At 53.0% G+C, this 14,886-nt stretch overlaps 1 protein-coding gene across 1 annotated transcript in view; it reads right to left on the bottom strand.

Moving 5' to 3' along the window:
- The window catches only part of LOC139240807 (diacylglycerol kinase beta-like), a 219,137-nt gene that overhangs the window by 184,862 nt on the left and 19,389 nt on the right, over window positions 1-14,886 (bottom strand). The window contains exons 3-4 of the mRNA XM_070869285.1: window positions 7,813-7,889; window positions 6,339-6,456 (exon numbers count right to left, since the gene is read on the bottom strand). Coding sequence (XP_070725386.1) covers window positions 6,339-6,456; window positions 7,813-7,889 — 195 coding nt within the window. The remainder of the gene's footprint in view (window positions 1-6,338; window positions 6,457-7,812; window positions 7,890-14,886) is intronic.

Raw genomic sequence — 14,886 nt, 5'->3', positions numbered from 1 at the left:
GTGAGAGTTCGGGCAGTGTGTGAGAGAGTTTGGGCAGTTAGAGAGAGAGTTCGGGCAGTGTGTGAGAGAGTTCGGGCAGTGTGAGAGAGAGTTCGGGCAGTGTGTGAGAGAGTTCGGTCAATGTGTGAGAGAGTTCGGGCAGTGTGTGAGAAAGTTCGGGCAGTGTGTGAGAGAGTTCGGGCAGTGTGAGAGAGAGTTCGAGCAGTGTGTGAGAGATTTCGGGCAGTGTGTGAGTGAGTTCGGGCAGTGTGAGAGAGAGTTCGGGCAGTGTGTGAGAGAGTTCCGGTAGTGTGAGAGAGTTCGGGCAGTGTGAGAGAGAGTTCGGGCAGTGTGTGAGAGAGTTCGGGCAGTATGTGAGAGAGTTCGGGCAGTATGTGAGAGTGAGTTCGGGCAGTGTTTGAGAGAGAGTTCGGGCAGTGTGAGAGAGAGTTCGGGCAGTGTGTGAGAGAGAGTTCAGGCAGTGTGTGAGAGAGAGTTCGGGCAGTGTGTGATTGAGAGTTCGGGCAGTGTGTGAGAGAAAGTTCAGGCAGTGTGCGAGAGAGTTCGGGCAGTGTGTGAGAGAGAGAGTTCGGGCAGTGTGTGAGAGAGAGTTCAGGCAGTGTGTGAGAGAGAGTTCGGGCAGAGTGAGAGAGTTCGGGCAGTGGGTGAGAGATAGTTCGAGCAGTGTGTGAGAGAGTTCGGGCAGTGTGTGAGAGAGTTCGGGCAGTGTGAGAGAGAGTTCGGGCAGTGTGTGAGAGAGTTCGGGCAGTATGTGAGAGAGTTCGGGCAGTATGTGAGAGTGAGTTCGTGCAGTGTGTGAGAGAGAGTTCGGGCAGTGTGTGAGAGAGTTCGGGCAGTGTGTGAGAGAGAGTTCGGGCAGTGTGTGATAGAGAGTTCGGGCAGTGTGTGAGAGAGCGAGTTCGGGCAGTGTGTGAGAGAGAGTTCAGGCAGTGTGTGAGAGAGAGGTCGGGCAGAGTGAGAGAGTTCGGGCAATGGGTGAGAGATAGTTCGGGCAGTGTGTGAGAGAGTTCGGGCAGTGTGTGAGAGAGAGTTCGGGCAGTGTGTGTGAGAGAGTTCGGGCAGTGTGTGAGAGAGAGTTTGGGCAGTGTGTGAGAGAGATCGGGCAGTGTGTGAGAGAGAGTTCGATAAGTGTGAGAGAGTTCGGGCAGTGTGAGAGAGAGTTCGGACAGTGTGAGAGAGAGTTCAGGCAGTGTGTGAGAGAGAGTTCGAGCAGTGTGAGAGAGTTCGGGCAGTGTGTGAGATAGTTCGGGCAGTGTGTGAGAGAGTTCGGGCAGTGTGTGAGCGAGTTCGGGCACTGTGTGAGAGAGTTCGGGCACTGTGTGAGAGAGTTCGGGCACTGTGTGAGAGAGTTCGAGCAGTGTGTGAGAGTTCGGGCAGTGTGTGAGAGAGAGTTCGATAAGTGTGAGAGAGTTCGGGCAGTGTGTGAGATAGTTCGGGCAATGTGTGAGAGAGTTCCGGAAGTGTGTGAGCGAGTTCGGGCACTGTGTGAGAGAGTTCGGGCACTGTGTGAGAGAGTTCGTGCAGTGTGTGAGAGTTCGGGCAGTGTGTGAGAGAGTTCGGGCATTGAGTGACAGAGTTCGGGCGGTGTGTGAGAGAGTTCGGGCAGTTAGTGAGAGAGTTCGGGCAGTGTGTGAGAGAGTTCGGGCAGTGTGAGAGAGAGTTCGGGCAGTGTGTGAGAGAGTTCAGTCAATGTGTGAGAGAGTTCGGGCAGTGTGTGAGAGAGAGTTCAGGCAGTGTGTGAGAGAGAGTTCGAGCAGTGTGAGAGAGTTCGGGCAGTGTGTGAGCGAGTTCGGGCACTGTGTGAGAGAGTTCGGGCACTGTGTGAGAGAGTTCGGGCACTGTGTGAGAGAGTTCGAGCAGTGTGTGAGAGTTCGGGCAGTGTGTGAGAGAGAGTTCGATAAGTGTGAGAGAGTTCGGGCAGTGTGTGAGATAGTTTGGGCAGTGTGTGAGAGAGTTCGGGAAGTGTGTGAGCGAGTTCGGGCACTGTGTGAGAGAGTTCGGGCACTGTGTGAGAGAGTTCGTGCAGTGTGTGAGAGTTCGGGCAGTGTGTGAGAGAGTTCGGGCATTGAGTGACAGAGTTCGGGCGGTGTGTGAGAGAGTTCGGGCAGTTAGTGAGAGAGTTCGGGCAGTGTGTGAGAGAGTTCGGGCAGTGTGAGAGAGAGTTCGGGCAGTGTGTGAGAGAGTTCAGTCAATGTGTGAGAGAGTTCGGGCAGTGTGTGAGAGAGAGTTCGGGCAGTGTGTGAGAAAGTTCGGGCAGTGTGTGAGAGAGTTCGGGCAGTGTGAGAGAGAGTTCGGGCAGTGTGTGAGAGAGAGTTCGGGCAGTGTGTGAGAAAGTTCGGGCAGTGTGTGAGAGAGTTCGGGCAGTGTCTGAGAGTGTTCGTGCAGTTTGTGCGAGAGTTCGGGCAGTGTGTGAGAGAGAGTTCGATAAGTGTGAGAGAGTTCGGGCAGTGTGTGAGATAGTTCGGGCAGTGTGTGAGAGAGTTCGGGCAGTGTGTGATCGAGTTCGGGCAGTGTGTGATCGAGTTCGGGCACTGTATGAGAGAGTTCGGGCACTGTGTGAGAGAGTTCGGGCAGTGTGTGAGAGTTCGGGCAGTGTGTGAGAGAGTTTGGGCAGTTAGAGAGAGAGTTCGGGCAGTGTGTGAGAGAGTTCGGGCAGTGTGAGAGAGAGTTCGGGCAGTGTGTGAGAGAGTTCGGTCAATGTGTGAGAGAGTTCGGGCAGTGTGTGAGAAAGTTCGGGCAGTGTGTGAGAGAGTTCGGGCAGTGTGAGAGAGAGTTCGAGCAGTGTGTGAGAGATTTCGGGCAGTGTGTGAGTGAGTTCGGGCAGTGTGAGAGAGAGTTCGGGCAGTGTGTGAGAGAGTTCCGGTAGTGTGAGAGAGTTCGGGCAGTGTGAGAGAGAGTTCGGGCAGTGTGTGAGAGAGTTCGGGCAGTATGTGAGAGAGTTCGGGCAGTATGTGAGAGTGAGTTCGGGCAGTGTTTGAGAGAGAGTTCGGGCAGTGTGAGAGAGAGTTCGGGCAGTGTGTGAGAGAGAGTTCAGGCAGTGTGTGAGAGAGAGTTCGGGCAGTGTGTGATTGAGAGTTCGGGCAGTGTGTGAGAGAAAGTTCAGGCAGTGTGCGAGAGAGTTCGGGCAGTGTGTGAGAGAGAGAGTTCGGGCAGTGTGTGAGAGAGAGTTCAGGCAGTGTGTGAGAGAGAGTTCGGGCAGAGTGAGAGAGTTCGGGCAGTGGGTGAGAGATAGTTCGAGCAGTGTGTGAGAGAGTTCGGGCAGTGTGTGAGAGAGTTCGGGCAGTGTGAGAGAGAGTTCGGGCAGTGTGTGAGAGAGTTCGGGCAGTATGTGAGAGAGTTCGGGCAGTATGTGAGAGTGAGTTCGTGCAGTGTGTGAGAGAGAGTTCGGGCAGTGTGTGAGAGAGTTCGGGCAGTGTGTGAGAGAGAGTTCAGGCAGTGTGTGAGAGAGAGTTCGGGCAGTGTGTGATAGAGAGTTCGGGCAGTGTGTGAGAGAGCGAGTTCGGGCAGTGTGTGAGAGAGAGTTCAGGCAGTGTGTGAGAGAGAGGTCGGGCAGAGTGAGAGAGTTCGGGCAATGGGTGAGAGATAGTTCGGGCAGTGTGTGAGAGAGTTCGGGCAGTGTGTGAGAGAGAGTTCGGGCAGTGTGTGTGAGAGAGTTCGGGCAGTGTGTGAGAGAGAGTTCGGGCAGTGTGTGAGAGAGAGTTCGGGCAGTGTGTGAGAGAATTCGGGCAGTGTGTGAGAGAGAGTTCGGGCAGTGTGTGAGCGAGTTCGGGCACTGTGTGAGTGAGTTCGGGTAGTGTGTGAGAGAGTTCGGGCAGTGTGTGAGAGAGAGTTCGGGTAGTGTGTGAGAGAGACTTCGGGCAGTGTGTGAGAGAGTTCGGGCAGTGTGTGAGAGAGAGTTCGGGCAGTGTGTGTGAGAGAGTTCGGGCAGTGTGTGAGAGAGAGTTCGGGCAGTGTGTGAGAGAGAGTTCGGGCAGTGTGTGAGAGAGTTCGGGCAGTGTGTGAGAGAATTCGGGCAGTGTGTGAGAATTCCGGCAGTGTGCGAGAGAGTTCGGGCAGTGTGTGAGAGAGTTCGGGCAGTGTGTGAGAGAGAATTCCGGCAGTGTGTGAGAGAGTTCGGGCAGTGTGTGAGAGAGTTCGGGCAGTGTGTGAGAGAGTTCGGGCAGTGTGTGAGGGGGTTCGGGCAGTGTGTGAGAGAGTTCGGGCAGTGTGAGAGAGAATTCCGGCAGTGTGCGAGAGAGTTCGGGCAGTGTGTGAGAGAGTTCGGGCAGTGGGTGAGAGATAGTTCGAGCAGTGTGTGAGAGAGTTCGGGCAGTGTGTGAGAGAGTTCGGGCAGTGTGTGAGAGAGTTCGGGCAGTGTGTGAGAGGGTTCGGGCAGTGTGTGAGAGAGTTCGGGCAGTGTGAGAGAGAGTTCGGGCAGTGTGTGAGAGAGTTCGGGCAGTATGTGAGAGAGTTCGGGCAGTATGTGAGAGTGAGTTCGGGCAGTGTGTGAGAGAGAGTTCGGGCAGTGTGTGAGAGTTCAGGCAGTGTGTGAGAGTTCGGGTAGTGTGTGAGAGAGACTTCAGGCAGTGTGTGATAGAGAGTTCGGGCAGTGTGTGAGAGAGAGTTCGGGCAGTGTGTGTGAGAGAGTTCGGGCAGTGTGTGAGAGAGAGTTCGGGCAGTGTGTGAGAGAGAGTTCGGGCAGTGTGTGAGAGAGTTCGGGCAGTGTGTGAGAGAATTCGGGCAGTGTGTGAGAGAGAATTCCGGCAGTGTGCGAGAGAGTTCGGGCAGTGTGTGAGAGAGTTCGGGCAGTGTGAGAGAGTTCGGGCAGTGTGTGAGAGAGAGTTCGGGCAGTCTGTGAGAGAGTTCGGGCAGTGTGTGAGAGAGTTCGGGCAGTGTGAGAGCTTTCGGGCAGTGTGTGAGAGAGTTCGGGCAGTGTGTGAGAGAGAGTTCGGGCAGTGTGTGAGAGAGTTGGGCAGTGTGAGAGAGTTCGGGCAGTGTGTGAAAGAGTTCGGGCAGTGTGTGAGAGAATTCGGGCAGTGTGTGAGAGCGAGTTCGGGCCGTGTGTGAGAGCGAGTTCGGGCAGTGTGTGAGAGAGTTCGGGTAGTGTGTGAGAGAGAGTTTGGGCAGTGTGTGAGAGAGTTCGGGCAGTGTGAGAGAGTTCGGGCAGTGTGTGAGAGAAAGTTCGGGCAGTTTGTGAGAGAGAGTTCGGGCAGTGTGTGAGAGAGAGTTCGGGCAGTGTGTGAGAGAGTTCGGGCAGTGTGTGAGAGAGTGTTCGGGCAGTGTGTGAGAGAGAATTCCGGCAGTGTGCGAGAGAGTTCGGGCAGTGTGTGAGAGAGTTCGGGCAGTGTGAGAGAGTTCGGGCAGTGTGTGAGAGAGAGTTCGGGCAGTCTGTGAGAGAGTTCGGGCAGTGTGTGAGAGAGTTCGGGCAGTGTGAGAGCTTTCGGGCAGTGTGTGAGAGAGTGTTCGGGCAGTGTGTGAGAGAGTTCGGGCAGTGTGTGAGAGAGAGTTCGGGCAGTGTGTGAGAGAGTTGGGCAGTGTGAGAGAGTTCGGGCAGTGTGTGAAAGAGTTCGGGCAGTGTGTGAGAGAATTCGGGCAGTGTGTGAGAGCGAGTTCGGGCCGTGTGTGAGAGCGAGTTCGGGCAGTGTGTGAGAGAGTTCGGGTAGTGTGTGAGAGAGAGTTCGGGCAGTGTGTGAGAGAGAATTCGGGCAGTGTGTGAGAGAGAGTTTGGGCAGTGTGTGAGAGAGTTCGGGCAGTGTGAGAGAGTTCGGGCAGTGTGTGAGAGAAAGTTCGGGCAGTTTGTGAGAGAGAGTTCGGGCAGTGTGTGAGAGAGAGTTCGGGCAGTGTGTGAGAGAGTTCGGGCAGTGTGTGAGAGTTTGGGCAGTGTGAGAGAGTTCGGGCAGTGTGTGAGCGAGCTTGGGCAGTGTGAGAGAGTTCGGGCAGTGTGTGAGAGAGTTCGGGATTAACTATAGGTGTTACCCAGAGAAATATCCACAGGTGTTTTCCGACTGGAATATCTCTCGGGGCTGTCTCATGGGAATATCGATAGGGTTTATCCCATGGGATTATCTGTTGGTGTCCTTTCACAGGATTATCGCTGGAAGTTATCCCACAGTGGTAGAAAATGTGAGCCACTTGAGACAGCAAACAGTCAGGGGTCATGAGGAAGAATAAATGTAGAACTGTCAAACGCACATTGTGTATAAAAAGGTGGCCATTTTATTGGGTTGAGTTGTGAGGCCTAACACTTTCATGCTGTCAGCACAGCCTGTTCCAGTCATGTTGTAAAGTCAATGTATATTTTGATGGCTTCTGGGTATCAGGCAGCAAGCAGCTCTCACTGCCACCATTAATCGCCTCACCTTTCTCACTTGGCTTTGTTTGGAAGGACCTGAAGAGATGCTGACAAAACTGAGTGGGAATGTCTTCTGCATCCAGGTAGATCTTCATGAGTGTTCGAAACCCTTCAAAGTCTATATGCTGCAAGAGAAAAACTCGGTAAATCCTGTGTACTTTATGTCACCTCATTCATCAGGACTCCTTTAAAAGGAGGAATCTGATGCAGTTTAAAGGAAGAGGATCATCCGTTGGGATTCTTTTAAAAGTGGGTCATCACAGCTTGCCCAGTTTTCGCGGGGCTGGCTTGTCCATTGGAACCCCTTTCAAGGGGGTAAGACCTCAACTATCAGGAGGCCTTAAAAAATCGAACGACTAGAGCATCAATTAACTTTGATATTCTTCTATTCCAGCTCCTTATCACTGAGCGGCAATGGGTTTGGAGAGGTTTTATTGTTCAATTCCCTCCCCTGTCTCTCTCGCAGGCACTGACTGTTGGCAGAGCACGGGCACTGAACACCTGTCCTCGGGTCCGGCACCGAAATCACCTTTCTTCCTGTGTGAACCACGGCAGTGAGCATCTCTGCCGCGCCTCACCCAATACCCCTCCAAACGGGGGCGGGGCCGAGCTTCCAGTCCACGCCAGGCGCATGTCCGGCTTCACAGCTGCCAAGTGGCTGCAGGAAGGACCAGGGGTCCTTCAGAGTGGGCTGTGAAAATCTGGTGGGAGAGGAGGACTGGCAGAGGGTGGATCTTCTGCCCCCCCCCTCACCCCCTCCCCCTCCCCCGCCCTCAAGGTGGGCATGTTCCAGGGTGAGTTCCCAGGCTTCCCCAGGGAATTCGGTCACGGGGTTGGTTGCGTTATGGGCCTAGTAAAGGCCTCAAAATGGAGGAGTGAGCAGGTTATTCATCCTGGGGCAGATCGATGAAATGGCCCCTTTGGGGGCTGCAGAGTAGCAGAACATAAGAAATAGGAGCAGGAGTAGGCCATTCGGCCCCATCATGGACTCAGCTCCACTTCCCTTGCCCGCTCCCCATAACCCCTTATCCCCTTATCGGTTGAGAAACTCTCTATTTCTGTCTTAAATTTATTCAATGTCCCGGCTTCCACAGCTCTCTGAGGCTGCGAATTCCACAGATTTACAACCCTCTGAGAGAAGAAGTTCCTCCTCATCTCAGTTTTGAATGGGCGGCCCCTTATCCTGGGACTATGTATGGCTGCTCTGTGCCTGGGGATGTCCGTACTGGGCCAGAGTGGCATGGTGCCTCTCCGACTTCTCGGGTTTAATGTCGGGACAGGCACTGCTGATGGCCCCTTACGGGTGCCTGTGGCCTACCCCGAGTTTGTTAAGGACCCCGTCATCATTTTGGAGCAGTGCATTTCCCCACTGACACATCGAGGAGCAGGATTGAGTGTGGGTACAGCACTGTGGCAGTGGTATTGTCGCCCATTCTGTCTTGTTAGTCGTGAGATTGGCTGCCAGCCTTTGCAGGCCTCACCTGTTCTGTGCTGTACTTGGATAGTCGACCATGCCCGTCAAACTCGCCCAGAACATCTTTCACCTTCTTTGTGGAATCTGTAAAAAGGAATTTTTTTTTCTCATCGGAAGTGTTATATTTGCAGACTATAGATATACTCTCTGTGTAGTCACTGTATAGTTGCATAAGATGGAGCCTTGTTACCTGATGTATTGTCAATAAGGTTTACACTGTGTCTATACTGTGCTGGCACCACTAGAGGGTGCAACTGGTGGAGACCGGGGTTTCCTGCCCCTGTGGCGGAGGCTGTCCACCAGAGGTCACTGCGGTGGGAGACCTGAGGGTCACCTGCACAGGTGTGCAGGGCCCAGTATAAAAGGCTGCTCACCATGCTTGTGCCTTTGTCTGGAGTTACGAATAAAGGACCAAGGTTACTGCAGTCTGAGTACAACACATTGCCTCGTGGAGTCATTCATAAGTGCATTACAGACATAACAGGAAGTGAAAACGTTTAAAGCGGGTTTTCGGGGTGGGGGAGGGGCGGGGAATGTAGCCTTTCAAAAGCAGGAATGATTTTGTTTCGAACCAATTACACCTGAATCCACTGATGTTAATGAAAGGGCTGATTCCGTGATCAGACACTCCCAGCAAGGAGTGGTCATCAGCAACAACAACACCAACCTGCATTTATATAGCGCCTTTAACGTAGTAAAACGTCCGAAGGCGCTTCACAGGAGTGTTATCAAATAACACTTGACACTGAGCCACATAAGGAGAAATTAGCGCAAGTGGCCACAAGCTCGGTCAAAGAGGTAGGTTTTAAGGAGCATCTTAATGGAGGAAAGAGAGGTGGAGAGGTTTAGGGAGGGAGTTCCAGAGCTTGGGGCTCAGGCAACAGAAGGCACGGCCACCAATGGTTGAGCGATTATAATCAGGGATGCTCAGGAGGGCAGAATTAGAGGAGCGCAGACATCTCGGGGTTGTGGGGCTGGAGGAGATTACAGAGATAGGGAGGGGCGAGGGCCATGGAGGGATTTGAAAATAAGGATGAGAATTTTGAAATCGAGTTGTTGCTTAACCGGGAGCCAATGTAGGTCAGTGAGCACAGGGGTGATGGGTGAGCGGGACTCGGTGCGAGTTAGGACACGGGGCAGTGAGCACAGGGGTGATGGGTGAGTGGGACTTAGTGTGAGTTAGGACACGGGGCAGTGAGCACAGGGGGTGATGGGTGAGTGGAACTTGGTGTGAGTTAGGACACGGGGCAGTGAGCACAGGGGGTGATGGGTGAGTGGAACTTGGTGTGAGTTAGGACACGGGGCAGTGAGCACAGGGGGTGATGGGTGAGTGGAACTTGGTGTGAGTTAGGACACGGGGCAGTGAGCACAGGGGGTGATGGGTGAGTGGAACTTGGTGTGAGTTAGGACACGGGGCAGTGAGCACAGGGGGTGATGGGTGAGCGGGACTCGGTGCGAGTTAGGACACGGGGCAGTGAGCACAGGGGGTGATGGGTGAGTGGAACTTGGTGTGAGTTAAGACACGGGGCAGTGAGCACACGGGGTGATGGGTGAGTGGGACTTGGTGCGAGTTAGGACACGGGGCAGTGAGCACAGGGGTGATGGGTGAGTGGGACTTAGTGTGAGTTAGGACACGGGGCAGTGAGCACAGGGGGTGATGGGTGAGTGGAACTTGGTGTGAGTTAGGACACGGGGCAGTGAGCACAGGGGGTGATGGGTGAGTGGAACTTGGTGTGAGTTAGGACACGGGGCAGTGAGCACAGGGGGTGATGGGTGAGCGGGACTCGGTGCGAGTTAGGACACGGGGCAGTGAGCACAGGGGGTGATGGGTGAGTGGAACTTGGTGTGAGTTAAGACACGGGGCAGTGAGCACACGGGGTGATGGGTGAGTGGAACTTGGTGTGAGTTAGGACACGGGCAGCCGTGTTTTGGATCACCTCCAGTTTACGTAGGGTAGAATGTGGGAGGCCAGCCAGGAGTGCGTTGGAATCGTCAAATCTACACAACAACAACTTGTATTTATATAGCATTTATATTACGTAGTGATATGCTGGAGCGTTAGTTGGGAAATTGTGTTGGTGGGTGGAAAATCCGACAATTTCCCAACCAGTGCTCCTGGTGAGAGTCGCTCCCGACCGATCGGGGATTTGTTAAAGCAGCAGAGGACAATCCCAGAACTCTGTGGGGGTGGCAGTGATCTCCTGTTTAATGGTGACAGAGCCCCCAAGAAACAGCACCAGAATCTCTGCCTACCCCCTTTACAAGGAGAACATTTCTGTGCACATCCCTGATTTCCATCGCTCCACCATTGGTGGCCATGCCTTCAGCTGTCTCGACCCCAAGCTCTGGAATCTCCTCCCTCAACCTCTCAGTCTTTCTCTTTCTCCTCCTTTTGAGAAACTAATGGGACTAAAAGCCGGCAAATCCCCTGGACCTGACGGCCTATATCCTCGGGTTCTAAAAGAGGTGGCTGCAGAGAGAGTGGATGCATTGGTTGTGATCCTCCAAAATTCCCGAGAATACTCCCAGCGGATTGGAAGGTAGCAAATGTAACCCCACTATTCAAGAAAGGAGGGAGAGAGAAAACAGGGAACTACAGGCCAGCTAGCCTGACATCAGTCGTCGGGAAAATGCTGGAATCCATTGTTAAGGAAGTGGTATCAAGGCACTTAGAATGATTAGGCAGAGTCAACATAGTTTTATGAAAGGTAAATTGTGTTTGACAAATTTATTAGAGATTTTTTGAGGATGTAACTAGCAGGGTAGATAAAGGGGAACCAGTGGATGCAGTATATTTGGATTTCAGAAGGCATTCAATAAGGTGCCACATAAAAGGTTACTACGCAAAATAAGAGCTCACGAGGTTGGGGATAATATATTAGCATGGATAGAGGATTGGTTAACTAACAGAAAACAGAGAGTCGGGATAAATGGGTCATTTTCTGGTTGGCAATCATTAACTAGTGGGGTGCCACAGGGATCTGTGCTGGGGCCTCAACTATTTACAATCTATATTAATGACTTAGATGAAGGGACTGAGTATAATGTAGCCAAGTTTGCTGATGACACAAAGCTCGGTGGGCAACTAACTTGTGAGGAGGACACAAAGAGTCTGCATGGACAGATGAAGTGAGTGGGCGATAGGTGCTAGATGGAACATGATGTGGAGAAAAGTGAGGCTATTCACTTTGGCAGAAACAATAGAAAAAGAGATTTTTTTTCAAATGGTGAGAAATGTTAAATGTTAATGTTGAGAGAGCTTTAGAGGTCATCATACAGGAAACACAGAAAGTTAGTATGCAGGTACAGCAAGCAATTAGGAAGGCAAATGGCATGTTGGCCTTTATTGCAAGGGGCTTGGAGTACAATAAGGGGGGCCGAAATTGCCCACCGCTGGAAATGGGGCACACCTACCCTGTTTTTACCGGTGCGGTGGTCTCTTGAGCGAAATTACGCTCTTTGCTTTTATTTTCCCGGTGGACCGGAAGTTGGTCAGAATGGGGGCGGATGTGCGGCGGTGAGCGGGAGTTCACACACTAGAGGGGTGGAAGTTCGGGGGGGTGGTGTAGTGTCCGCTGCTGTCAGTCATCAGATTGGGGTTAAGACATCATCACGGCACCGCTTCACCACGGCTCTCCCCTTCACTTAAAGGGGTGAGGCCACGCGATTTTTAAAGTTAGGCCCACTGGGCCACTAGGGACAGTTTCGGCCGGGCCAATGGCTTGGCACCCAAGAGGGGGTGCCAGGCTGCCTGTTGGCGGCCCGGCCGAACCCGGGGGCACAATTGTCGGCCCGACATGGCAGTCGGTCGACAAAATAAAAAACATGGCGGCAGCGGCGGTGCGCCTTCCCCTTTAATGGGAGCCACGCCGCCATTTTTGAAGGACGACAACCTGATTGCACCGGCACAAAAAGCAGTTTTTGGCATCTCATGGAGGGAGCAAGATCGGCATCGGCGGGGGGGGCAGTGGGGGGGGGTGACATCGGCGGAGTGTGCTCTAATGACGCACTTAGGACAGATTGGCAGCAGTGCAGTGGTAGTAGGGGGAGCGGGTTACCGCCGGGATACCGCAGGACCGGGACTTCCAAAATGTCGGCCATTAAACGAGTAATCGACGACCATTGCAATCCGCAGTGTGGTCCCCTTACCTCACTACAGTAGGTAGGCCCCCTTACCTCACTACAGTAGGTAGGCCCCCTTACCTCACTACAGTAGGTAGGCCCCCTTACCTCACTACAGTAGGTAGGGCCCTTACCTCACTACAGTAGGTAGGCCCCCTTACCTCACTACAGTAGGTAGGCCCCCTTACCTCACTACAGTAGGTAGGCCCCCTTACCTCACTACAGTAGGTAGGCCCCTTACCTCACTACAGTAGGTAGGCCCCCTTACCTCACTACAGTAGGTAGGCCCCCTTACCTCACTACAGTAGGTAGGCCCCCTTACCTCACTACAGTAGGTAGGCCCCCTTACCTCACTACAGTAGGTAGGGTCCACTTACCTCACTACAGTAGGTAGGCCCCCTTACCTCACTACAGTAGGTAGGGTCCCCTTACCTCACTACAGTAGGTAGGGCCCCCTTACCTCACTACAGTAGGTAGGCCCCCTTACCTCACTACAGTAGGTAGGCCCCCTTACCTCACTACAGTAGGTAGGGTCCCCTTACCTCACTACAGTAGGTAGGGTCCCCTTACCTCACTACAGTAGGTAGGGCCCTTACCTCACTACAGTAGGTAGGCCCCCTTACCTCACTACAGTAGGTAGGGCCCTTACCTCACTACAGTAGGTAGGGTCCCCTTACCTCACTACAGTAGGTAGGGCCCTTACCTCACTACAGTAGGTAGGCCCCCTTACCTCACTACAGTAGGTAGGCCCCCTTACCTCACTACAGTAGGTAGGCCCCCTTACCTCACTACAGTAGGTAGGGCCCTTACCTCACTACAGTAGGTAGGCCCCCTTACCTCACTACAGTAGGTAGGGCCCCCTTACCTCACTACAGTAGGTAGGCCCCCTTACCTCACTACAGTAGGTAGGCCCCCTTACCTCACTACAGTAGGTAGGCCCCCTTACCTCACTACAGTAGGTAGGGCCCTTACCTCACTACAGTAGGTAGGCCCCCTTACCTCACTACAGTAGGTAGGCCCCCTTACCTCACTACAGTAGGTAGGCCCCCTTACCTCACTACAGTAGGTAGGCCCCTTACCTCACTACAGTAGGTAGGCCCCCTTACCTCACTACAGTAGGTAGGCCCCCTTACCTCACTACAGTAGGTGGGCCCCCTTACCTCACTACAGTAGGTAGGCCCCCTTACCTCACTACAGTAGGTAGGCCCCCTTACCTCACTACAGTAGGTAGGGTCCACTTACCTCACTACAGTAGGTAGGCCCCCTTACCTCACTACAGTAGGTAGGGTCCCCTTACCTCACTACAGTAGGTAGGGCCCCCTTACCTCACTACAGTAGGTAGGGTCCCCTTACCTCACTACAGTAGGTAGGGTCCCCTTACCTCACTACAGTAGGTAGGGTCCCCTTACCTCACTACAGTAGGTAGGGTCCCCTTACCTCACTACAGTAGGTAGGGTCCCCTTACCTCACGACAGTAGCTAGGGCCCCCTTACCTCACTACAGTAGGTAGGGCCCTTACCTCACTACAGTAGGTAGGGTCCCCTTACCTCACTACAGTAGGTAGGCCCCTTACCTCACTACAGTAGGTAGGCCCCCTTACCTCACTACAGTAGGTAGGGCCCCCTTACCTCACTACAGTAGGTAGGGCCCCCTTACCTCACTACAGTAGGTAGGGCCCCCTTACCTCACTACAGTCGGTAGGGCCCCCTTACCTCACTACAGTAGGTAGGCCCCTTATCTCACTACAGTAGATAGGCCCCTTACCTCACTGCAGTAGTGTTATGTATGCAACCCTAGGCAACCTGTATCATACCGCCTCCAGGGGGCATACCTTTTGGAGTCCCAAGGGATCCCAGCATCCCTTGGGAGCACTGTATATAAGCAGGCCTCCCATGCTGTACCAACTCTTGGAGATTAATTAAAGGAGCTAAGATCACATTTACTCATTGTCTACAGTACTCAGTTGTATTACTTTATTGTGAGCTTAACAACTGGCGACGAGATAACGAACCATCATGCGAAAATGCAAGAACTGTTGGTAACCTGGAGAAATTCTCAGAAGGGGACGATTGGGAAGCCCTCATGGAGCGACTCGACCAATACTTCGTGGCCAACGAGCTGGAAGGGAGTGTGAACGCTGCCAAACGAAGGGCGATCCTCCTCACCATCTGTGGGGCAACAACCTACGGCCTCATGAAGAATCTCCTTGCTCCGGTGAAACCAACAACCAAATCGTATGAAGAACTGTGTACGCTGGTCTGGGAGCACCTAAATCCGAAGGAGAGCGTTCTGATGGCAAGTTATCGATTTTATACATGTCAATGGTCTGAAGGCCAGGAAGTGGCGAGCTACGTCACCGAACTAAGGCGCCTTGCAGGACATTGCGAATTCGATGGATTCCTGGAGCAACTGCTAAGAGACTTCTTTGTGCTTGGCATTGTCCATGAGGTTATTCTTCGCAAACTATTGACTGTTGAAACACCGAACCTCAGCAAAGCCATAACGATAGCCCAGGCATTTATGTCCACCAGCAATAACACCAAACAAATTTTGCAGCATAAAGATGTTTCGGCAAGTACTGTACACAAAATAACGTTGTTTTCAGGCAGGAATGCATATGGCAGAACGTACACCTCTGCAGCTATACGACCTCAGATGACCCAGAGTCCGCCATCAAGTGTGAATGCGAGGCAATTAACACCTTGTTGGCACTGCAGAGGTGATCATCGAGCCCATCAATACCACTTCAAACACTATGCGTGCAAAGGCTGTGGAACAATGGGACAAACTGATATGGCAGGGGGATGGGAACCAATGCAGGGAGACAGAGGGAAACAAAAAGGAGGCAAAAGCAAAAGACAGAAAAGAGATGAGGAAAAGTGGAGGGCAGAGAAACCCAAGGCAAAGAACAAAAAGGGCCACTGTACAGCAAAATTCTAAAAGGACAAAGGGTGTTAAA

Source organism: Pristiophorus japonicus, chromosome X (assembly GCF_044704955.1).
Source record: "Pristiophorus japonicus isolate sPriJap1 chromosome X, sPriJap1.hap1, whole genome shotgun sequence".
NCBI lineage: Eukaryota > Metazoa > Chordata > Chondrichthyes > Pristiophoridae > Pristiophorus > Pristiophorus japonicus.
This window is presented reverse-complemented; position numbering and strand designations above follow the sequence as displayed.